Raw genomic sequence first — 26,089 nt, forward strand, 5'->3', positions numbered from 1 at the left:
TGGAAACAGGTTTTAGCTTCTCCCTCCAAACATTATTGCTGGTCTAAGGATTCAAACCAGTGCTTAATTTGTATTTATTTAGTTTTTTGCTGTTCTGCTGTAGGAAGTTTTTATTTCATGATACTTTTGAGTTTGTTTGTTGATGAGATTGTTGAGGTGTATAACACAGTTGCAGATAATTTGGAATTATTTTATTTTCATGTATTACACTCCAGTGCAACAACACCTACCAGCTACTAAAGAGGAATTATAACCTTTCTGACATAGTCAACCATAACTGAAAACTCTGAGTTGTAAAAGTAAAACACACAGCAGAGCTGTTTTTATTGGCTCATATTATATTGTAAAGGTAAACCTAATGAGGTTGTTGGTGAGTGCTTTTTATTGGATTTTCTTGAGAAAACACATTAAGTCCTGTAATATAATTTTCATTGTATCATGATATTTTTTGGCAAACACAAGATGATTACTTTTAAAACACTTCAGGGCAAAGCCAATTTATTTTTTTGCAACTCAATAACCAATTACAAATCATGATAATTCCTATATACTTCCTTGAATTTCCTCTTATGCTTTGCATGCATGGACAAGTTTAAACAATCTACTCTAATCACAAATCGAAGGAAAGAAATGAAGCATGATTTCCGAAATGAGGTCAGCAACTAAAGTACAGTTGTTGTTTTTTTCAGTGATTCTAAACCTTCCGTCACAGTGACTGCGAGTGTGTGAGTCTGTTTCTTTGTTTGTCCTGTGGACTGGTGATCTGTGCAGGGTGTAACCTTCCTATACTCATCCTGAGATCAGCTTCAGAACCTGCCACCCTAAATTATTGGTAATGAAGATGGATAGTGATATGATTAGAAAGTCTGTTTTAGCAGCTGTGTTAAATGCTTTTTTTTTCTTCTTTTTTTAGACAATGTATGTTGACCAGTTTCAAGGTGAAATCAATCTGTCACAGCTAAGGAGTTTCTTCAGTTATGACTGAATTTATTCTTTAGTGTCTTTATCTTATTTACCTGCATTGCACCTTTTTGTTTTCATATTAAAATCAATGAGTCAATCCATATGTTCTTTGCTGTATCTAGTTAAACGACATGCGGCACAGAAAGACAAATACATGCTCACGCCTATGGAAAAATATTTACTATTATTTATAGGCACAATCTTCTCGATGTGGGACGAGAGCACTAACCAGTACACCACTGTCCGGCCCTCTGCGTTGATATTCTATTCCACATGAGAAGGCATAGGCAACAGTGGGAAGAAAAAAAAACAAACAACCTTTTTAACAGGAAGAAACCTGCAGAACCAGACTTGGAGCTAGAGACTTTCTGCTGTTCTGGTTGGGGTTAGAGGATAGAGAGAGAGAAAAGGATAGGACAGAGACCGAAAGCCACAAGGAGCAAACAGATTGTCATCAGAAGGCAAGCTAATCCACTGGCTGCAGACGAACGGGTTCAGGAGGCTCAGATCACAAACGGAGATCCTGAGAGAGCGAGAGTGAACGATGTAGAGTGAGAAAGGAAAGAAACTGCAGTTACAGTCTCCCAGTGGTCTACACCTATAGCAGCCTAACACCAAAACATTCTCTGATGACCTTAACCAACTCTAACTGTAAGTTTTTCCTTAATTAGAAAAGTGTAATCTTAAAAGTAGAGACTGTCAGCTTTCTTAACTGGGAGCTGGTTCCACATGAGAGGAGCCTGATGGCTGAAAGCTCTGCCTCCCATTCTACTTTTAGAAAACAAAGTGTTCTGCCGGGGTAATGTGGGACTAACGGCTCCTTAAGATATGATGGAGCTATTAAAAGCTTTGGAGGTAAAATATGGTTTTAATTTCTATTCTAGACATCACAGGAGGCCAATGAACAGAAAGTTAGAAAAATAAATAAATGATGTGCCTCTCGCTGAACTTCCTTGTTTTGGCTTGTTATTAAGTTTATTGGTTGTTCAGTGTTCCCAGGACAAGAGACGCATTCACATCAAAATAACAGATGAAAGAAAAGTGAAGTTGAATTAGAACGAGAATAGTCATTATGTAATCAACATTAACAATAAACTTACAAAAAAATGACAGTCATCCATTCTCCTTTGATAGTCACTGTTCACTTTAGGGTTATGAGTGTTTTAGCCAGTCCAAGTCAACATGAGGACAAAGTCAAACTGGACCCATCAACTGCCAGTAAAACAACCACAGCCCACAGTCATAATACCATAGTTTTAATGATGTAGGCTTTTGTAGGTCATACATTCAGAAGATCAATATCAGCTACTGAGAGAACTTTTTGTCCTGAACTTTGCTGCCTAATATAAACTGAAGTACAGAGTTAAATCCATTACTTTAATCGATGCACCACCTGGAGGAGCATTAATAAATGTTCAATTGATGTATTTAGAAGAATTGGAATACTTTAGCTCAAGCGATTGTGAAATTTGGTTTGAAGTAACGTCTTAAATTCATTCACAGATAGTGATGAATGATTTTACCTTGTAGTTTGGTAGATAGTGGAGTCGAAGTGATGCATCAGGTGTGTGTGAGGAGCATCGTTCAGCATCATGTTTCCATCTTTTTGGACACGCAGAACTTTTTTATTTCACGGCTCAGCAATCCTCACTTGTCCATGAATGAAAATGAGCCTCTTCTGTCATTGCTCATCGTGATGCTGTGACATTTGCAGGTCTATCGCAGCTGTGAACTTCACTACTTTGTTGGCATGAAGAATTGAATGGGCTCGAGGTAGAAGTGCTCTCCTTTCCAACGTGTGCAGATGTTATGAATAAAATAAACTGACCTTTGCCACTGATGAAACTGCAGCGGTGCTTAAGGATAAGTGAAAACGAATGTGCAGGTGACAGTCTGTCTGACAAAGGAGGCTTTTGAATAAAAGATGACTGCTCATTGTTCACACTTTCACAAGCTCCTGTTGTCTGGTGAAAAGAGCAGCGATTTTCTCCTGAATTATGGGGCAGGTATGACAACAAAAGCTGCAGTTATTGTTGTTTTCAGGAGATGGGCAGTGACACTTGACCAGATTCAACTGCCAGCTTTTCTTCTGTATCTCAGATTGCTTTGTTGTTTACAGCTTTGTAGCAGCTTCTATTAAAAAAAAAAAAAGAAAAGAAAAACAACCTTCGGTATGCTTTTAGGGATTATTCTGACACGTTTCAGAAAAGACATCGCTATACAAGCAAAGTTGTTAATCATTCCTCTATGTGGGTTGAGGCTATTGAGGAACACCATTTGTGTTGGTTTAATTTCGTGTGTTAATGTCCTATCAGTTAATTAATTGTGACCTGAGGGAAGCAGTGGGCAATTAGGTAGTGCAGTTTTAATTATGGCTTTTTCTAAAGCATCTGCCATGTTGTAATGGTCTCCGCTAGAGCGTGCCCATAAGTGTGTGTTTAAGTACTTTGACACACATGCAAAACATGGACAAACAATAGCTTTTGAGCTGAATAATGCACCGACAACACAGCTGCCTTTTTCGAAGTGAAAAGATCTTGTGTTGATACAATAGTTTGGCTGTTTCCGTGTTTTCTGGTGCCTGCGGTTTGTGCCATTGATCAGGTGTTGGAAGATATCTGAGCAGCAAACTGGGCCAGCAAGTCCACTTCCTCTCTTGGTTTAGGTAGGATTTCTGTCTCCCTCTGTCTTTTGTTGCTTCTTTTGCTTTCATGCATATTTTTGTCTGAAAAGAGGAAACATGTTTATGCAAACTAGTGAGAGCATAAAAGAGGATGAAAATGAAACTCTTACCCTGGAAAATGAGAGCGTGCTTTGACACGCTGCAGAGCCTTGCTCGTCTATCACAGGGTAAAGTGAGCACTGTGTGTTTTTCATCGGTATGTTTTTACACCGGTTCAGATTCCTTTTTCTTTTTTTTCTTCTTTTTTTGAAGGTGTGTGCCTTCAGCATTTTAGTTAAAAGAAAGTACACTGCATTGAAGTGTCATGTGTCAGTTTTCAACCAAGAGAAGAAAAAAAATGTGTAAACTGTTTTGGCCCTCATCTCCTTTTATTACCTACTTTATAGTACACTAGTACAAAAATGATTAAAACCGGTAATGGGCGAACAGCTTTATTTAAGTAAAGTTATCCACCATTATGAAATGTTCATTTAAGTAGGTGCACAGAGGGGAACAGATAAGAGAAATGGGATAGACAGAATGGTACCAGAAAATTAGTGTGTTCTCAGACATTTACTGCACTGATCATGCAACATTTCATCTTCCAACCATACTGAGCCAAACCAACACAAAAACCCTCCGCAGGATAAAGAGGTTGAATTTTCTTGTCTGGCCAAGCCCGTCACCACATCTCAGTCTGGCTGAGCCGCTTTGTGAACACGGCAGACAAAAGACCACAATACCCCCAAACCGAGGGTGGCAGCAGCAGCTATGAGAGTCTGGGAGAGTATCACCAGGGAAGCTTCAAAGCATCTACTTATGGTTCTGAGTCTGCACGATGTTCCAGACTGTTAAAAAAAAAAAAAAAAAAAAAAAAAAAGGCTTTACTGAATTAAACACGTTCCTAAATCTGCAACCATTTTTTTTTTCTGAAAGTGGTATACAATACATCACAAACCGTCCTTTCAATGTTGCATAGCTCAAATGAGTATTTTGGACAATTAGTATGATCACAACAGAGATAAATGTGTGATCTGTATTTGTAACACTGAGGAAAAAAAATGTATAATTACAGATTCAACCAATATTTACATGTAATGAGTGTAAAATCAAATACAGAAACCAATCAGCTCCTCTCTGTCCCAAATGCTCACGGCCATCAGCTGATAAGACGGATTATTAAACCAAATTAGCAACCTTAATTACTGTGTATAAAAAAAACAAAACCAAGTGGCATGCTGCTAATGATGTGAGAATTAACTGGAAAGTGATGGATGAAGGCTTGAAAAGGAAACAAGTTTTTGCACCTACCTGACGTAAAGTGGTCACTGCAGAGGCTCCTGTGCCACGTAACCTTCTACTCCTTTATAAACACAGCTCTTCACAATATTAAGCCGATTTCAATCAAAAAAATACACACAAAAAGAAGTGATAATAGTGTGTCTATTACAACTGTTTTGCCATTTTTGTTGCAAACAACACATTGAAGTGTAGGATAGTAGGACTGAAAGATGTCAAGATTTTAAAACCTTTTATAGAAATTCACAAGTATATGGAATTGAGACAAACCTTTAAGCAATAAATGATCAATTATCACTCTGACACGTTCCTCACATATTTCCTTTTGAATAAATGTCACAGAATGTTTTTGTTTTACTTTTGTGTCTTTAAGAATATAAACATTCTTCAAAAATAGATTCCACTTTCTATTATTGTAGTACCAGCCCTACAGCCATGCAGCACAGTGTTGCGTGTGTGGTTTAAAGACTCTAATTATTTCTAATAGTTTAATTACTCACAAAGTATGAAAGAAATACATGTATTTGCAACCAAGCATTTCCGACTTTTTGGAATTTAGAAAAAAATAAAATCATTCATTTTGCCTAATCAAATTTTCACTACTGAAGTACAGAGCTTAACACTTCCTATGGAGTCAGAACAGGAAGTGAGGAGATAACTTAAGGGAATCTCTTATCATGATTCAAATCTTTAAAAAAAAAAGCAGGCTGGAAATAGTTGGAAACTCCACGAACTGTCAGACACAGTGAGCTGCACAAAGTCTAAGTGACAGAGGCTTTCTGCTCTGATAGCGTCCGTATGCAGCCGCTCACTCAAACGCCTAAAAAAGAAGAGAGCGGCTCAATCTCAATCGCACTTTTCCTTGATGAATATTTGAATTGGTAGTAAAAGGACAGAGAGAGGGTAACCTGAGCATGTTGAGTTCAAAGCCGGTGGGGATGTACCGCGCGGTGCAGGGCTCTGACCCTCACTCAGAAAACTGGCCGGGCAGAGAGCAAATCAGGTATGACACGATTTATTTATTCGGCTCTCAAAGCTGCTAATGGAGAGACACAGAAACGATTGAATTTAAATCAAGGGATGAAGAAATATTGTATTTTCGTCTTACCGGGTGCAATACTATATATTTCTCCCTCGGATATCATAAAGTTACATCTTCCCGACATCCTGATGGTGTTGAGGTTGACAACAGCAAGGAAGGTTTGAGGGTTTGAGGGGGATGAAGACAATGTAGTTCAGTGGTTTCACAGCTGAGCCAACAACACGAAATATGTTTCATATTTCATGTTGTTTTATGTAGAGATATTTCTTATTTGATGTTGGTCGATGGACCACCAATTTAGAACATATTTCCACTCGTTTTTGCTCGGTGTCTGTAGCTCCAGCAACACAATCTGTAGGAATAAATACTGTTGTTAATGTTGTTTTACTTTGCACTGGATTCATGGATGTGTTTTGTAAAGTCCAGTTAGAATGTTTAGATGTTTTGATATAACGATGCTCCTCTTGTGTCTCTATTACTTCTTACGAGACTTGTTCGTGCATATATGTGGATATCTGTCAGTGTCTGAAACCATTTTCAGGGAAACTGCACAAAAGTCTTTTTTTATGAAGTTACAAATAATAAAAAAAAAAGCCAGTATTCGATACAATCCTAGCTCAATAGGCAAAACATACACCATAAGAAGTACTTGCCAAACCGTAACTCCCACTATAACCTCGATGTATTCCGAACTATAAACCGAAATTAAATATTTAGATTTTTTTATCTTCATTAGGATAAGTGCCCGTACTAAAAACAGAATTATGACTTAAATAAGAAAACTAGTCATTATAAAACGTGCGCACACGCCGCCTCCCAGTTCATCGCTCTTCTCTCACACACACGTCGCCTACCGTTTCTCGCCCGAGTGTGTCAGTGATTGTACCAGCGACTCTCGCGGGTCTCTGAAGTGATCTTTGTTGCCGTTTCCAGCCCGTCTTCTTGATTTTGCTTCCAGTTATTTGGTCCAATCTCCTGCTGGCCTTTCCGTGTCTGCCTTTGCACCTTCTGTTCTCACTTACAAGGCATCCATGTTCGTACCCAGCTGTGTAGAATGGAAGACGAGCTTTCTGCTGAGCCAAAGCGACTTGTTTGCACAAACAATCAATGCCTGACCTTTTCTCTGAATTCAGTTTCCCCGTATTTGAGATTTTTTTTTCTTAAATGCAGTCACTGGTTTTAAGGCAATATGAAATTAGTTTGTCAAGTTATTTACGCAAATGCGAACAGTCTGTCCCTCTGTGGTTCATCACGTGATGGAGATGTAGTAAGTTTAAGAATTACAACATTTTATTTGGCATTTAGAAAGAGACGGAAAGCTTGTTTTTAGTTGACAGGCTCATTTATTTTCTTTATGTGTGATACCTTTTGAAAAACTTACTAAATGTGTATGTTTGTCCGTTGATCCCAACGGTAATGACGTTTTTTAATCATCCAGCACAACTTTAGGGCATTGCATTGCAGCTCACTCTATAGCATCCCTGTCAATGGACGTGTCAATAGATTGTTCTTATTGAAAGATTGACATATATATTTTAAATCAACATGCCATTTTAGGCGAGTAAAGATGCACACAATCCAAGGAAGAAGGTGAGAATGACCACCCTGTTAAAGTTGCCCTGAGGGTTGCGTGATTGAAGGCAGCAGCATTTAAACTTCACGCAGAGTGTGGATTGTGTGTGAGCATGAAATGTCAGTCCTGCTTTGTATCATGCCTGAAAACACTCAAAGCCTCGGGCATTTTTTTTTTTCCCCCCACCTGAAAGAAACATTGTGAATGTAGTCATTGAGAACTTGAAGCTGGTTCAAGGCCCAACAGAGAATCTAAAGCTCAATGTAAAAAAGACACAAGGGAGATTTATTATTTTTTTATTTTTATTATACAATAAGTCTTTTTTTTTTTTTCCTTTATCCGGCCAATGTTTCATTATTTATGTTTTTATGTTGCAAAATCAAAACCGTTGCACAGTTTATTGCAGTCTTGGAGAGAGAGAGACGGTGACATTGTTTTATTTAACCTAATTGGAAAAATAACAAACAATTTATTTGAAGCAGCACCAGGAAGCCTCTGTAGTCAGTGTGTGGTCTGTTATTGGCAACATGTGAAAAATGTATTTTTGTAACGGATCCAGTCCGGTCTCAGTACAATGCAATATGGAATTTAATACAATATATAACGATTAAACATTTTAGAAATGTGTTTGAAAGTATGAATGCACTCAATAATGCATTAATGCACTGACATCAGCAATGGGTTTGGAATGTTCTGCTTGAGAAGGCACAGTGCTGTCGAAACACATGTTCTTGTCCTCCTGTTAGTCCGAATGTCAGGGAAACGTGGAAGTTATCTGAATGGATGCAATGATGGAGAAACTGTAGGGTCCTGACTGATGCATCTGCCATTCATACGGTTGTTCAATAGACCTCGGACTGTGGCAAACACAGCGTCGGTAATTGAAACCAGCAGATACATTATGAGGTTGAAAACCATTTCACGTACAACCTTTGAGGATGCTGTGACTATCAGAGGAGGAGGGCTTCTTTAGGAAGTGTTGTCTGTGTTCCTATCAAACATGAGCTTATCAACGACACCGTGGATCAAAGTTGTAACTTTGCATCTCTGTGGGCTTGAAGAAAACCTCGCCGCCATCGAGACGCATCAGGCTCGGTGCATTGAGCACAATGAGGTGCGTTAGATGCAGAGGAGAAACTGAGTACTGAGTCCGGTACAAACCAGTTTCATCCACTCCTCTGGCTGTGTCTGATGCAAACTGGAGTGTGTCGAGTCGGTTTGCTGTGATGTTGATAATAAACTTCTTTACAAGCCTCTCAAGGTTCTCATAGGTCAAAGGTCATTTAGGGCTCTTGGCCTGTTGTGCTTGGGGTTCGCTTGCTTGATCTCCCTGTTGACTCCTTTCTTCTCAGCATCTCGTAAAAAAATTCATTTTTGTAAGAGAATCTTTTGAGTATTGTATAAAATAATATTAGATACAAGCCAAATACGTGCACGCAGACATTCTAATAGTACAAAAACCCAATATATGGACTACTCTTCAATAAATACACAAATGTACATGATGTCACACACACTTAAGTACATACACCCACTAACACACACATTCACATATGGGTTTAATCACTTTCATCCATAAACAAGATCCGTATCCACAAGTTTGTAGCTTAATGAGGCTTTTCCACATTCCTGTACCGAGTCAATATAATATTCTTGTATTTGTTTTTGAACTGATTCATATTTTAAAAAAAAATGTTGTACCTCCACATTTAACCTGTTCCACAGCTCTACGCCAAAGATGCAAATACAAAAAGTATTTTTTTTGTTGTGTGAATGTGACTCGCTCTGAAATGAATTCGGCCCTTTAACTTGTAACCCCTCCTTCCCTTTCACAAAGCATATTTCTGGATATTTTCTGTAACATTTTATTCCCTGCTTTGAACATCATTTGTGCAGCTTTGAATTCTAGCAGATCATGAAAATTGAGAGTTTGTGATAGAATAAATAACTGGTTGATTGAATGATTCTGGCGGGTTGTTTTTTCTTTTTACCAATGCAAAATAGTTGTAAAGAGCTTTTGTATGTTGTTATTATATATTATTCAAATATGATGGTGGTAATGAGTTAGACTATCTCCCTGAATTGAACATGTTATTTGCTGTTTCCAAAAGGTCTGATTAAAAACTGACAACTTGATGTCTGATATGTAAACAACTTCAACGGTCTGTGAAGGTTTTAAACATTCCTCCTGATTGGTGCAGTCAAAATAACCTTGAAGGTTGCCAATACTCAAGCCGTCACTTATTTGTCTGACGTGTTTCACAAATTGTTTGTTGACTGGTTTGTAAACTCATGCCAGCAGAAATGGAGTCAGCAGAGCCTGGAGGGCATAGTGCTATAGATTCATATGTTGTTGGAATGGCTCTGTAATGTTTATCCAATATTCAGTTCGATTGTGGAGAGCATGTGACGTATTGATTTCGGTGTTTTAACCATGGAGCAGTGGTTAAAGTCACCGCAAATACATTTGAGGGAATCTGGAGGGATCGACTCTCATTTGTTAAGAGGAGAGAAATAAAAAAAAACAAAAAAAAACAGTCGGAATTCTATGAGAAGATTTAAATTCAGCGTTTGGAGCACAAACAGTGCTGGTTGACATAAAAACAGACCCCACACATATTGTTGTCTTTGACAGAGTTTAGAGAAGGAGACTTGGGAAGTTCACAGGTTGGAATCCCACCACTGACTCACCACCACTGTGAGTTCCTGAGCAAGACCTTTGACCCCCAACTCCTCCCCCGGTGCCACTTCAAGGCAGCCCACTGCTCTTATGTGTAGTTAAGGTTAACTATGAATAGGATGGGTTAAACGCAGAGGAGTAGTTTCACCAAGAGGATCAATAAAACATTCCATCCTTCCATTCTTTTGGTGAAGGCTGGAACTGAAGCTTTCCTATCGTGGACATTGGCTTCTAATTAAACCTTTTTTTTCTTTCTGTAATAAGCAAACATTGGCCAGGATTACAGATGAAAGGGCCGATACCTTTCATTTCATCTAACAACGCTGATGATTTGTTTGAACTCGTAGTTCCTTAGGGTTGTCTCCACGTTTTATGATTGTTGTAGGCTTAAGGTAAACTCTTTCGAGTAGCAGAGGTGGCGTCTTCCTGAAAAGAGCAATTCCACCGTGTAAATAAGGATCAGTCCAAGAACAAAAATGCTTAATAGCTTCACACCATCCATGTCCCGGGTACGTAATGGCCAGCAGACAGATCAAATAAGCACATAAAACACAAATAAGTAGAAGAGCTTCTGTGCCTCCGGCAGGTCAGCAACAAAAGCCATAATCTGTTAAGAGGATGGCAGCAGTTTGGCTTTTTATTTTCTACCCAAAACTCTGGATTATTTCTTTTTCTCACACGCTGCACTTTGTGTTCCAGCAGTGACCCTGCCATTTAAACAGCTGTTTTGCAAATCTTCCTTGTAAATGACTTGTCTGTAGCTTTGTGGCAGTATATTGAATACCGCTAATGGAACTGCGGCCACCAAACAAAGCTTTCGCTGAGTCTGACTTCGTTTCAAGAGATGCTGAAGCTCTATATTTGTGATGACTATGAAGGACATTCAGTCCGTTGTGTTTTTCTCCACCTGCGAATTCGGCGTTGAGAGACTGATCGATAAAAACACAGGCACCTCTTTGTTTGACTTGGGCTCAGCTTTGCTCGGTGTGAAATATAGTTTTATTATTCCAGAGGCTCCAAATTATCGTATTTTGGGGAAAATGACTGTACACCTGTCATAGCCAAAATAACGACCCTATTTTTGTACAATACTCAAACAAAGCCACTGTGTTGGCCTGAGTTACTAAGCTCTGTTATGATTTGTACTAAATTGCAGTGGATTGCGTCATCGGTTGTGTGTTTTTTCAGGTGATCATCAAAGAAGAACATCATGTGTGATATTTTGCACGAACAGGAGTGTTCAAATAACAATTGTGCCTTGTTTACACAAGAAAAACTACTGGAAACTTTTTTTTTTTTTTTCTGTGTTCTTTTGTGTAATTTCACCATGGAATCATTGAATATTGCACTGAACCCCCATAGGCACAAAGGTAAATGTCATACCATGAAATTGGACGTGTTGGTGGAGGAAGTTATTAAAACATATCGGAGCACTAAAGATAATAAATGGGGGAAAAATGCAATATCGAAGGTGATCGTTCACACAGGTAAAGCTACGGGAAAAGAAAATATTGCCAGAAGTTCAACACAGAAAACCATGTAATGTTTAAAACAAAACACACTTTTTAAGATGCAGTAATCAAACTACTTGTGTTTGGCTTGATCTGGAACGCATGCATAATATTCCATATTCATGGAGACAAATGCACAAAATAGATATAATGCATGTTACAGTGTGTGAATGTCAGATTACTTAACTGTGTGTCCTGTCGTCAGCTTCTAGTATGTTTGCACCTGATTTTAATCACGCAGACCTTTGGTAGATCAGGCCCCGTCTGTGTGTTCATTAGTGTAGTATGGAAGGCACGTTTTTATATTTTGGAAAGCACGGGAGAAAGTTAGGAGCAGGTGAAGGGATCAAGTGGGGGCGTCTGCTGAACAGAAAAAGAGAAATACCAACTGTCAGACGAATAATGGGCAAAGGCAATCTGTGGCAGTGACTCGTGTGCTCAGGGAAAATGTTTTTTGTAGGGCCTTCTGAGGGCAGTCGTTTATAGTTGGGCAGCCACTGTGTTAAAAGTGTACAGCGTCCCATCGGAAAACAGTACAAACAGTGATTTAATTGGAATTTGTTCATAATATCGATTGTGCAGTGGCACTTCCCAAATTGAGTCGTTAAAGGAGATTAGCCGCTTCTAAATTGGCCTTTTATTAACCAGCTGATGAGGAATGACTCAGAGGAGGCATTAAGTAAATGCGCAGACCATCCACATGTGCTACACTGCTGTCATCACAGTGCAATCGGCATTGGGAAAAAAACAAATCCGCCAATGTTTCCCGAGAGACCACCGAAAGCAGGTGTAAAAGGATGCGTGATGAGCTGTTGATTGCAAACATATATAAGACTCCGTGCTAAAAATGTACTTTGTAGGTAGGTGTTGAGTTTCAGTAATAGTGATTTACTAGCACAATGTGTGTGCGGATCATTACCGGGAAGAAATGTGAGCCCTTCCCACACTTTAGCTCGCAGGCTTTGTTTAGATTTACTGCAGTGAGTAGACCGTAACTGATATTGGACACGTTAAATTCCGCAAAAATAGCCCGAGCCCTCCTTAAGAGCTATGGCCATTTGTTTTCCACAGATATCCTCACAAATGCATACTTTAGGGTGATGAATATTTATTTGGAATTGTTTTCATAGATTTGCCGTTTACTTGTTTGGGCCGCATGGTAATACGTTACTCACAGGGATTTCTTGTTTCCCAAATCGAATTTCGTTTCTTTATCCTGCATCATTATTTTAGCAAAACGTATCACTGCTGTTATTAAGCTGGATTTTGTTGAAGCGTTTTTTTTTTTTCTTTGCTTGGATGAAACTTTTGTCTTTTGGTGCTGAATTATTTAAAGGAGGATGTCTCTAAGACAGTTTGACTTAGAATTCCAGAAATGACTGCACCAAAGAGCAAAATAGAAGAAAAAGTGGGCAAACGTCTTGGTTCTTCCTCTTAGGATTAAATTTTGAGCTTTAGTTGTGATTGTGAGTGCCTCTTTTCTTTTCTTTTTTTTTTTTTTTTTTTAACCTCAGAAACAGACCATTTCTCACAGCAGATGAGAGCCCACTTTTCAACAGTCTCTCTCCTTGGTTTAGTTACAGGTGATTGAATAATTTTTTTTTCTGTGAAAGGTGACTTTTGCCTGAGCTGTGATAAATGAACTCCGACAAGGGAAGTGAGCCTGCACACACTGCATTTTCTAATACAATTGATGCGGGACCACTCAGAGGTGAGGCTTTATTTTCTCTGAGAACAATATAAGGTTGTTATTGGTTTCTGTTGGAGGTTTTTGTTGGGGGGGGGGGGTTTCCAGAGGGTGTCGCTTTATTTCTTCTAGATTCTCAGAATTTTCTTCATCAAAAACGACTTAAGACTGCCACTGCCCAAGGCAACGGGCTAATTGTGTTTTCCAAGTAGTTTGATACAGTTACCTGTTTAATAGTTTTGGTTGGCACCGAGCTCACTGTGCTCAAAGAAAACAACACCGGGTCAAGAGCTTGACTCGCTTGCGATGCTCTCTGGGGCCGCCTTTGACCTTATTGTTTGTAGCTGCAAGCTTGTTAATTGACTAGGTGTTTGCTAACAGCATCCGACCGATTTGCCATCAGTCAAGTCGTTATTAATTCGAGCCAAGCGGGAAGGCAAACTCAATACTGTGACTAATTTATTTATTCTTGTGTTTGGCTGAAGTCTTGGATCCCAGTAAGCTTCAGGCATCGGTAACGAGGAACAATAGTAAATAGCAAGTAAAGTAAAATGACATTTTAAGGGAAGAAAGAATAATCTGGGGGCTGAAACAGAGACTGAACATGTGGTGTTAATGGATCTCTTCTGCTCTGATGCAATTTTACAACTAGTACAGTCAATATTTTATGTAGTCACAACAAAAACAACAGTTTCTTTTGCTACATTATGTTCTCAGTGAAACTGAATTTTGTGTAAGACGGTGTGTACGTAACCCTAGATAGATGTGTATTTTCTTGTGCCAAAAACCTGATTCATTTATTTTTTGTGAACTGATTATACATTTATAATTTGTTGTCTCTTCCGTCTCCTGTTGCTCTTGTATTTGATTTATTTTCATCTTGAAAATGTTTGACAGAAATGCCGTCTTTCCATTTCTTTAAAGGCTCTATTGTAGTAGTTAGTGTAACTGACCAACCTTTTTGATTTATTTCACTAATTTAATTATGTGCATGTTTTGCGAAAGCGCCATTAAATTTGGTAAATCCAGCCTGCCACAGAATAGAAGTATTCAATGTGCACATAAGGTTGCACAGTTCTTGCACAAATCTGTTGTATTCTGATGATCATTTTTAGTTTTAAGCCAAAAATAAAGGTTTTCTTTTAGGAGAGCAAGAATTAAGTTTCAAACTTGAAAATCTAATGGTCTGAGAAATATTCCATCATTTTATTCATAATAACTGATTGAAAAATTTCTATCATGAGACTTTGTCTTTATTACATTGCTTCATCTGTCTGTCTTTGGCTTTTTTCTCTCTCTTTTTTTTTTTTTTTTTAGTACTCGGTGGCCCAGAGTCTCGTGGAGTCCTGAGGAAGATCAGCGACATGCTGGAGGTGATTATGAAGCGAATGGATGCTCTATCCAAGCTGAGTAACACCACCGATGCCCACAGGCTGGATGAGCTCAGCTCGGCCTTGGACAGGTAAAGCGCAACACTTGCTTGCATGTTTCTTGTTTCTTTTGCCATTTATTTGACCGAAAGTTTTGAAAGGGAAGCTGCAAACAATGCAGAAGAAACGGTTATGTCATTCAAGGTTGGTTGTAGTTCACAGGGAAAAGTGAAGACTTTAAGAAAATAAACATCTTTATTCTTGAAATTTATTGTAGTATTGTTAGAGAAGTATTGTAGTATTTGCTTGTTTCTTTTTTGATTATTGACTTTGAAAATTGCTCAATGTGCATAACCAAGATTGCGCCATATGTATTTATCTTTGGGTATGATGCCAAAACATTACAAATTACACACTTGGCACGATTACTTACTGAGACTCCTGATTGTGAAATCAAGACAGTGTTTAGTATTTCTGTCTCTGATCAATGACAGCTGTAGGCTGGATGCTTTATGTTATGGGATTCTTGGTTTCCCCAATCCACACACGCTCCTTGGACTCTAAAAATAAAATGGTTTTATTCTGTTGGTATTATATAAGATCGTGATCAATGCGACAAACCTTTAAAATGTTCTATATACTGTATATTCCAAGAATCTGGAAATATAAAATGGCTAGTTTTTGTAGGTATACAACTTTGCGGAGTAAATTTGATCAAATCAAATATGCAAACGAATAATTTTAACTATTCAAGTGGTTGGTAATAATATTTACAACAAAGACAGTTGTTATAATATAAACGTTACAAGTTTATAATAATAGCATAGTTTTATTCTTTGTGAGTGTATTACTAACCGGGACTTAGAACTTTATTGTTTGAAGTTTATGTTTTAGTTTGCCATAATTCATTTAAAACCTTTATTTTTGAATTAGTATAGATAAATTGGAATGTTCACATTCTTTTTTTGTGTCGTTCTTTACAATATTGGCTTATGGGTCATGAAACAGAGAATCTCTAAGTGCACATCATTACATGAAAGAAGTTGTTTTATAAGCCATAATCATCACAATTATTTCAAAGTGCTTGACATATTTCAGATCAAATGGAGTACAAACATTCCTAACAGTACAGTTTACTTTTCAATATATAGGATTGTGACGGGTTATATATGACGCACTCATAACATGTATCAGAAGGAAAATCTGAATAGAGCTCCTGGCGATAGCTTCACTGAAACTTCACTATTCAGTGTAAACTAAGTTGTATCTGTATGGTAAAGTAGACGTCTTCCCGAATTGATTCGTTAAAGCAAAAGGATAAAACTTCCCAGTGTTGTAGATGTTTAACTGCAGTGTTGTTAATAAGGAGCTAATGAGCGATGCAGTGAAAGAAGAGCAACTTCAAGACTACCTGCAGCTCTGCCTGTGTGCCAAAGGAGGATTTCTCTGGCATAGTAAGAGTGCGAGAAACAAAGAGGCAGAAGTAGACCGCTGTGAAGAAGGACAAAAAAGTCCAAATATGGGGCCCTGGGGCATCCCGCCTCAGCACGTGTGTGGTGTGAAAAAGCAGCTTGCACTAGTGAAGCAGTAGTGAAAGTCATCTCTGTTTAAACAAATCCAATCCCTCGACCTGGGCAGCTGGAGAAATAAAAGAGATGGTCGCATTAAAAAAAAGAGAAATGAGCAGGTGTCTTGCCGGATAAGTTGAGGCTGCCAGCCTAGAGTTGTGTGCTCTGTGGTTTCCTTGGAAACAGACTTTTTCCTATACCCACAACCTGCTCCGGTTTTATGGAGAGGAAGCCCCCTCCTGCTCCGTGCCTTCCTGGACATCACCTTCCTCTTCCTCACAGAAGGTCTACTCTGAAATTCACTTTGAAAGAGTCTGCGGTACTGCACACAATAATAAGCACATCTGATTATGCTTAAAGGGTTACCGTAATGATATTTCCGATTTACACTGTGTCTGTCCACTTGTGCAGCTGCAGCTGAAAATAATTGCACAAGTGCAGCCCCTCACCCAACCTCACCTCAGCTTTTAAGAAGCCTGAGGGAAAATATTTACTGCACTGTAGCCAAAACTCTTCATATTATTATTACTTCCAAGAGCAGTGTGATGTTACATTTAACAGTTTAGCTTCTCCGCAGAATGCCCTGCGGATGTATCCTCAGTCGCACACTTCCAACAATCATTTAATTGGCCTCTCAGGGACTCCACTGCAAATGTTACAGTGACAAAGGCCAAATAGTTTTAAAACCAACTTGGTGGTGGAAAATATATCATGTGGTGATACTTCTTGGCTTCGTTTTACCTCACTGAGGTGATTAAAAATAAAAAATAAAAAATTCATCTAGCTCAGGCTTGGTGTCAACCCTGGAAATTACTATAAGATCTACTGGCAGGAAAAACTTTTCCCATCTGGAGTAATGTTGAAAAGACAATTAGGCTGTCCCTTTGCCCTTCAGCAACCGATAGCATCTCCACTAACAGCAACATAAATTTGGTGGAGTTCTGAGTGCGCCGGTAAAATCCTCCGCGCATGTGTGTCTTTGGGTTTGTGTATGTGACAGCTTTTACTGTACGGTACTATACTGGCATTTAATAAAGGATAGAGGACGATGTGTTTGGCTCGCATTCGCCTCCATGGAATAAAGAAGAGTCAAATTGGGCTTCAGGATTATGTTAAGTTATGCACACAAGCAAAGTTGGATTGCGTTCCCTGGGGACACACACACACACACACACACACACACACACACACACACACACACACACACACACACACACACACACACACACACACACACACACACACACACACACACACGTGCGCCCAATGATAAATATTGCTTCAATGAAATCAGACTTTCCCCACATGATGTTTATCCGACTCTAAACCACTGTTCTAATTGTTTTTGTGGGTTTTCTTGCTTTACATACGCAGAGCTGTTTAATGAGCAATATAAATCCAGAAATGCTCGAATAAAACAAGAGAGCTCATTAAAATAATTCAGTTAAGCGTTCGTCATCATGTAAATCGGCAACAATACGCTATCAGACCGTGGTTCTGTTAATGAATGTTAATTACACCACTGATAACACAAATCATTAAAGTTGAGGTCAGTATTTTAACTGATCTGCACAATTGTTATTCTGCAGATGTTACCAAGTCAGTCTCTGTACATGTCAAGCAGTTTGGAAACAATAATCACAACACACAGGATGCAACTGCAAACATTTACAAGTGTGGTTCTCAACCTGTGGTCCAGGAACATTTCTTTGGAACGTCAGATATCACTGTCATGTCAAAGAAAACCACAGTGGAAGTCTTTCTAGGATCTAGGGCGGACCGTAAACCGTATCCTGGTTTGCTTCCACGTCCCTTTGAACTGAAACTATCAGGCGAGATATTCATCCAGCCATCTATCTTCTACACCAGCTTATGTCAATACTCTGGATTGAGTCCAAGATCTATGGGTAAACAATTTTAGTCATCTCTCTAAAAGAATTGAAAAAAACAAAAAACTGTGATTATACCAAAGATGATTGAAGCTGATGATCAAATGTATCTAATCAATCGTGGGTGAAGACACAATCGAACAGTTGAGCTTTTGTTTCTTATGTGGCCTCTTTGCTTGAGTTGATTGATATCCAAAAAATAAGTACATTCATTTTGTTTTATTTTTCCAGTTGCAGTTCAGGCGACGTTACATTCACTGAATCCAACTGTGAAAACATTTGGTGTTTTTTAATATTTTTTTTTTCATTGTGTATCGGATTTTTATGGATCGACAAACATTTTGAAGACAACATATTGTATGTTTAGTTTTTTACCCCCACTATTTTCTTTTCTTGAAGTGTTGTCAGATCACATGTTAATGAAGATGATGAGTAATCGTAAACTATAGTTGCTTGTAGTCAATTATATCACATATGTAGAAGATGTCTGACCATAAACTTAAAATTAAGAATTAAGTTTCAGAATTACAAGTATAATAACACCCCTGAGTTGTTTGTTAGAACTTGATGTTGCTTCTCTTATGATTTCTTTCTTTCCTAAGAAAGACAAACTTTGGTAAGATGTCTCTTTTCCACGAATGATTCATATTCTTGTAGTGCAGTTATTAGATTCCTGGAATATTTTCTTGTTAGGGAGTCACATGCAGCAGCAAAACGTGAGGCACATTATGATAAATCTGCTGATTTGGAGGCAAAGTGAAACTTTTATTGAGAAGGATTTGGACTGAACAAAGTTTTGGATAATTAGCCGTTTCTCTTTGATACTGAAACCTTTTCATGCTTGCTTTCTTTCTGTTTCTTCCAGCACATATGTCTATTCCTTTGTAAAATGTTGTTTCCTGATTACATCTGCGATGGTTTTTAGGCCACAGGGGTCAAGTGCAGTGAAACATATTTGCCAACATCCTAATTGTCTTCTGTTTTTATTTTCCCCCACGGACTGTTTTAATATGCACAGTTACTTTATTATCTCAACAAATGAATTATCTGTCAGTGTTTAAAAGCATTTTCGATTTCACGCCTCGAGTTCTAGATAATTAGCATTTCTTCTACTTCATGCTCACTGTGGCGGGAAGGAAAAGAACAAATACTGCGACATAGAAGGGCGCTATAGAGGAAATATAATGCTCTCGCTTTTTTGAAGCTGCCTGATTGTAGTTTAAAGACGAGTGTGTGTGTGTGTTTATGTGTGCCACCAGGATTCAGCCTATAGGCCTGGTGGAGCGGATCCAGGCCATCGCCCAGAACATGTCTGACATGGCAGTGAGGGTGGAGCAGATCCTGCAGCGCAGCATTGCCAACAACAGAGGTACGATTTTTCAAAACGCACAAGGACGGGGAGTAGCAGATATAGCTGTTGCCCCTTGACGAATCCCCTTTCCAATCTCAAGACACTTCTCCTCTCGTCTCCGCCTACGCGCTGTAAGCTCAGCTGTCAGACCGGAATCCAGCTTGAATGAACAATTTATGGCTAACATGCACTTGCTGGTTGATCCTATAGAACATGACAAACATTATTCACAGAGCATTAACCTTTGAAACGGCAGGTCACAGTTTGTTGTTACGGAACTAAAACTTGCCTACAGCATGGTGCCTCCTCATAAACACTCGGTGCTGAATACTGCATGTTAACAAAAGGTGGGATTACCGGCGTGCTTCAGTCACTCTTTTTTCCGTTAATTTATTGGAAATCAGACATTATGTTTCAATTTACATCTTCACTCACCCCTCGGTATCTCCACTGAATGAAAACAATTCAACACCCCGTCTCATTAAAATACGCCCGGCAATTTGCCTGTTGTCATAATGTCTGATATAATTTAAATGAGCCTGATGTGAACCTGGCTAAGTTGTGACGGCGGCAGGCAGTCGCAGTTCTCATCGTGAGAGGTCTGTCTTTATCATGCTAATCATACAGAATGGCTGGCAATTATTTGTCTGTGATTGTGCTCTTCAACGCTTGGCAGGATGCTGGTGGAAGAGCTACAACCGCTGCTTTTAATTAGGCTTACTGGAGCCGGGCTTCAAGGCGAGAAAGAAGGGAGAAGACACACTGAGGGAAAAGGAAGGAGGGAGAGAGTCGGCAGAGCAACAGAAAGAGACAGGAAAGATGTGCTTCGATTGGAAGGGAAGAAAGAGAGAAGGGGGCAAGATTATGATTTTTATGAATCACTCTGATGCAATCTATCTATAGTAAATCCAGTGAGTGGGCTGGAACAGAGAGCTGGTCAGTCAGCAAGGGAGACCAGGCTTTTACAGAAGCTTGTTATCTTGCTGCAGTCTCTAATTTATCTCCTTTCACCCCAAAAGCTCAAGAATATACTCTTTAAAGCAGAACACAATGAAACTTAATACCCAGGGGAAACACTGTAAGGACAATAGATCAATACTAACCCCAAAGGCTCACGCTTATGTGGGTGTTCAAAGGGTTTGTAAAGCATTAATTCATACCTATATATACCTATTTTGTGAAGCTGTATCTTTTATGGGTTACCTTAATCCACTGTCTTGCTATATTAACTGCAGTTTCAGATGAGAAAACAAAGACAGACGATGTTGGAGAAAATTCACTGCTTAATATTTTTCGATAAAGATGTAAAACCATAGTAGATTATGTCTTCCCAAAATGTACCTTTTCTTGGTATGTGTTACATCTCCTTACTCTTTGCGTTTGTGTTTTTTGTAGTTGATGTATACCCTCGCTTGGTGATTGTGTTTTTTTTTTTTCTCAAAGTGGTGTATTTTAGGCTTCGATAAATACCCTCCATATGTTTTCTCCCCAGCCAGGGATGGAGTGCCTGGGCAGTGTGAGATTCCCAAAGATCCCCGGTATCCGGACTGTCCCAGCAAGATGGATGTAAGTCTTTTTATCTCGCTTAAGTCCAAACAATTTCACACAAACAGCAATTATCCCTTTGCCGCCTCTTGGTGATTCACCTTGGCACAACAGAGACATAAATTCTTCTATAATAAGATAAGACAATGTTCTTGTCAAGATCAAGGTTGTCAGAGCAATAAACTGCATTGTCTGAAAGCAGAGAAAAACTGAATATTGTAAAGAATAAAAGAGCAAACAGAGGTTTTATGAGCAGGCTGTCTGAAATACACGGTGACACAAATAATATTGACATACGAAAATGTAATATGTGGAAGTATATGCAAGCAGAATATTATAAGCAATGCTACTGCGTGTCTCTCTCAAGGTTGCGGATATGCAATGTTCGTTCAGTAGATTGCTATTTCCATGGAAATGTGCATTATCTGTTGTCTAGAAGCGCACTGAATGACCTCCATGAAAAGGTGCTGTCTGAATGTGCATATGAGCTGGTAGAACAGCTGAATACAGGCGGTATGAATATAAAAGCAGCTAAGTCTCCATCTTTGCCATAAAAAAAAAAACTTTATTAGTGATCATTATGTGTCTGAAAGTAGGCAGATTGCCCACAATGAACCAAGCCTTTAAAAAGTCCACTCAACTCTTAGCACCACATCAACACAACCAGCTCTCTTCATCTGGTTCCTGTGTATCAGACAAATCACCAACTTGGCAGAAGCAGATATAAATTGCATAAATACAGGTGTCGTCTCTTTTTTTTTTTTTTTGCACTGTATTTTGTGCCAAATGTGCACATGCGGAAAGAGAACTCCTCTCCCAAGCCTCAAAGTCAAATTCTCAATATGTCAAAACTGCAGACGACGGAGGACATTTTGCATGAGCATGTCGAGCTCAATAAGTTTGTTGAATTATGATGAGTTCCCTCAGAGATGTGTTTACAGTTTGGGTCTTTGCTTTCCAGTGGATGCGTGCTCGTTGGACCTCGGACCCCTGCTATGCTTTTTACGGTGTCGATGGTTCTGATTGCTCCTTTCTCGTCTACCTGAGTGAGGTGGAGTGGTTTTGCCCCCCAATGACCTGGAGGAACCAGACTGCCACGCCCACTTTGAAGCCTCCTCCCAAAAGACAGGTAACACAATGTTTGCTTATCATTTATTGTAACTCAACCAGATTAATGGTTAGTTGAAGAAGTGAAAATTATGATATCGGATCAGAAAAGGGCAGAGCGAGTTAGTAGTAAAATATCTGCAAGACACCCTGGAGACTACAGAAAGCTCACTAAGATGGTTCTGTCCGGCCCGGGGGATGACCTTGTAAATATTACTGAGAAGACCGTTATTATTTTTATTATTAGTAACTGCTGGGACCCAGGAGACGACGACAGATGGCAACAATGCTTGTAGATGAAATCAGTTAAGCGGCACTGAACGCTGTAGCATCAACGCTATATCGTGAGGGTGAAATGGGAAAACGGGAAAAAGTCTGCAGAAATACTGTGTTCACGTTTATAACCAGATTCTTGGAATGAAAACCTGTGCGCATAGGATTTTAGAATTGCACCTTTTTCTTAGGAAACATCAGTTTGTCCATATTTTGGGGAAAAAAAAATGTGTGAACATATTTTTTAACCTACAACTAATGGAGGGTTTGAAAAAACTCAATTTTTTTAGGCTAATATGATTATTTTGACTGGTCCTACCCCATTGAGATCAAACTGGGCTGCATGTGACCCTTACCTAAAGTGAATTTGAACCTCTGATTTAATGTAGACATTGTCTAATTCCTGGAAAGCATAAACCTCTTGAATAACTTGCATTAACTGCTAAGACGGCTGTACAGACCGAGTCATGATTCCGACTCAATTCTGCAGAGTGTGAAGATATTTCTTATTAAGATAATGGATATCTACTATTTCTGCTCTGCATCTGTTTTGTGTTGAGAAGATAGTTAAAGCTACATTCAAAACATTTGACTGCATATACAATGACAATAAGGCTACCACTTCCCAAATACTGGCAAACTAGTTGGATTTCTTGTATTTTGTATACTAAGTTTCATTTGATTGATCATTTAATTTGACCCATTGAAGGCCAAAAGACCACATAACTATGGATACACATGGTTGAGGTTGTTGCTTTTCTCTTGCAGGAATCAGACAAGAAGGCCTGCCAGTGCTGCTGAAGTGGGGATGTGTCAGGCTTGTTTTTGCACTTGTGCAATGGGATCTTCAAAGATCTAGAAGGCAGTGTGATGTTTACTCAGTTAAAATCTGTATATCAAACCTGCTGAGCCTCCACTAGGAAGGCACTGAGTAGTCACCAGTCTCCTCAAGCCAGCAGAGGTGTCCATTTCAAAGAAAGCGCCTACAGGGCTGCTATAAATAAAAAATGATCTGTAACCAGATTGGGGAAAAATGAGAATGGCAGGGGAAAAGAAAGAGTTGGGTACTTTGACTGAGGCTCCACTGTCATTCTGAAATTTAAATGATTGACTGACCATTTTTGTTGATTAGTTGCTTTGGGAATTCTGAATGCCCACCTGTGCATTATGTATCACAGGGTAGTAGCTGTCACTCCCGGTTTTCACTGCTCTTTGTTTTCCTGCCTCATTAGATTTTTTTTAGATTTTTTTTTTTTTTTTTCTTCAGCATCAACACATGATGCATCGAGCTTACAGTCACTGTGCAAGATTTACCCCACCGCTCGCCGCTGTCCCCGCCTCCTGGTTTCTACCCAGAGTAATGTACAGCTTGCATGATGGGCCTTGACGTGAATTCTTTCTGCTGCTCTGCCTTCTGCTCTAATTGCCTGCCTGTACAAGCGAGGAGTAATCCAGAGGCTTCCCTCCAGTACTCTGCATCTGGCTGTGCCACACACAAGTTGCTCTTGAGAACAATGACCCACCTGCCATGTGAAAGTAGAGTATAGCTCTGCGTATTGTTTTAGTGCTTCAGAATAATTTTTTAACTATATATGTGTTTTATAGTGATTGGCAGTATGTTTTGGGGGGTCTGTTCTCAACCATGTAGTTAGTAGAATATCGCCATGTGAATATAAATCAACACACTGAGGTGCAGCAGTCGCCTCGATTTGGAAGCGACATGCAAAGTGACAATTTATGAGGAAAATCCATGGATCCTTCAGGCAGTCTGTCTGTGGAGGCTCACCCCGGGGTATTGGCAGATAAGTAGTGGATAAGAGGATATGACTGCTGTCTGCACTCTACACTCTACCATCTCTAGTGAAAACGGCTCATTGTGGGGTTGTTGTGACTCAGGATGGTGAGCGGATCATCCTTTAATTGAGGGGTCAGCAAAGCATCCTCAGGCAATACATTGAACTATAACTCGCCCCCGACGGAGCGCCCTGCACCGCATGACAGCGCCACTGCCATTGGCATACAAGTCTGAATGTGTTGATGAGATTAAAAGTATGAAGTTCTGATTAGTATCCTACTACCTCCTTCTGCTCCAAGACAAAGTATAAATCCAAACACAATCCTGAGTAAAATGGAGAATTTTCTGGTGTTGAAAAGTCTGCACATTGTATATTTTTCTTTAATCATCCTCTGTGACAATTGTGTTCCTCCTGTCATCCAGGCTGTTTTCCAGTCTGATATTGGGTCACTGCTGGAGCAGGTCGGCACCGGGAAGGAGTCCCTGAGCTTCATGAAGAGACGCATGCGGAGGCTTGCTGCACAGTGGGCTTCTGCAGCCCGACGGCTCGACGACAAGATCCGCAACCACTGGAGAGAGCAAAAGACGGTGAATATAAGCAATTTTCACACATGGGTATGCTTCTGGACACACTGAAGAATGAGATTCCTGGACGCAAAACAAATTAGTGGTGCGTAACAGAAAGCAGGTGATTTGTTACCTCCTCAATTGTTTTTAAATCAATCACATTATGAAGTGAAGAGAAAAAAAAACCCCAATATAGGATTAAAATGTTTTGAAACAAAAGTCCATTAATGCCCACATTGCATACTACTAAGATACTAAAAGAGCTGTGACATTCTATTGGAATAATAATGTTTTCTTTTTATCTTGGGCTGCTGGGGGTGAATCACACATTGCTGAGTTTCAGACATAAGCAGACAGTGAAGGACAGTAACTCCTGGCAGGCATTGATTGTCTTCATTGCACTTTCTCTCCTGACATTTCGAGTAACGTTTCCATGAGTGTCAAAGAGCTTTTCCTGCTGGAACAGATGTCTTATGAGAAGGCAGCGACATTAGATTCCTCCTTGCATATTAAAACCCTTTTTAGGTTCTTTTACTTCAATAAAACCTTTCTGGGTTAATTTCTTGGAAGTCGTACTGACTTAAAAAGAAAGTTTTTTTTGGTGTGTGTGCGCACAGAGTCATTTTGTCCTTGGGGTGAGTAATTTGAATTTCATATGAGAAAAGGCATAGTAAGAAGTTCACTGTCTATCACTGAGATTTATGCTAATGATGTTATGAATTAACACTGTATCCTGCAGAATGGCCTGCAGGAGAGAGCCATGTAAGAGTTTCCAACTGCTCCACTATGTCTGAATCACTGAAATCTCTTTGTGGATGTTTTATTTGTTCATGTGGCTGCTGAATTTTTACAATTGTAAAAAAATACCTAGTAAATGCCTAGTATATTATTATCATGTAACATCCAGCATCATAATATATATATATATATGTATATATATATATATATATGGCCACATATAATTTTAGATTGTTTGATGTTTATATTAAACTTTAAATAACCTTTGAGGGTCAAACATGATCACTTAATCATCGACTTCATTGAATTTCCTGCAGACAAATTGTTGAAGTAACTTTAACCTTAAAACATGCCAGAGAAAATTGATTTAGATTATAAGGACATGGATTTTGTCCCCATATTTCAGACAAGTTTTCGTGATATGAATCTTTACAGTGTAGGGAGAACTGATACCAGAAATGGTACTGGA

General features: G+C 39.1%; 1 protein-coding gene across 1 annotated transcript in view; it reads left to right on the forward strand.

The window, feature by feature from the left end:
- Nucleotides 1-26,089, forward strand: part of mgat5b (alpha-1,6-mannosylglycoprotein 6-beta-N-acetylglucosaminyltransferase B) — a gene marked incomplete at both ends in the record, with an annotated part of 64,973 nt that overhangs the window by 5,963 nt on the left and 32,921 nt on the right. The window contains 5 exons of the mRNA XM_080488615.1: nucleotides 14,735-14,879; nucleotides 19,504-19,613; nucleotides 21,088-21,161; nucleotides 22,102-22,269; nucleotides 24,739-24,903. Of these exons, the coding sequence (XP_080344741.1) occupies nucleotides 14,735-14,879; nucleotides 19,504-19,613; nucleotides 21,088-21,161; nucleotides 22,102-22,269; nucleotides 24,739-24,903 (662 nt within the window). The remainder of the gene's footprint in view (nucleotides 1-14,734; nucleotides 14,880-19,503; nucleotides 19,614-21,087; nucleotides 21,162-22,101; nucleotides 22,270-24,738; nucleotides 24,904-26,089) is intronic.

The sequence above is a fragment of the Lipophrys pholis genome (genome assembly GCF_963383615.2).
Source record: "Lipophrys pholis genome assembly, chromosome: 19".
NCBI classification, from domain to species: Eukaryota; Metazoa; Chordata; class Actinopteri; order Blenniiformes; family Blenniidae; genus Lipophrys; species Lipophrys pholis.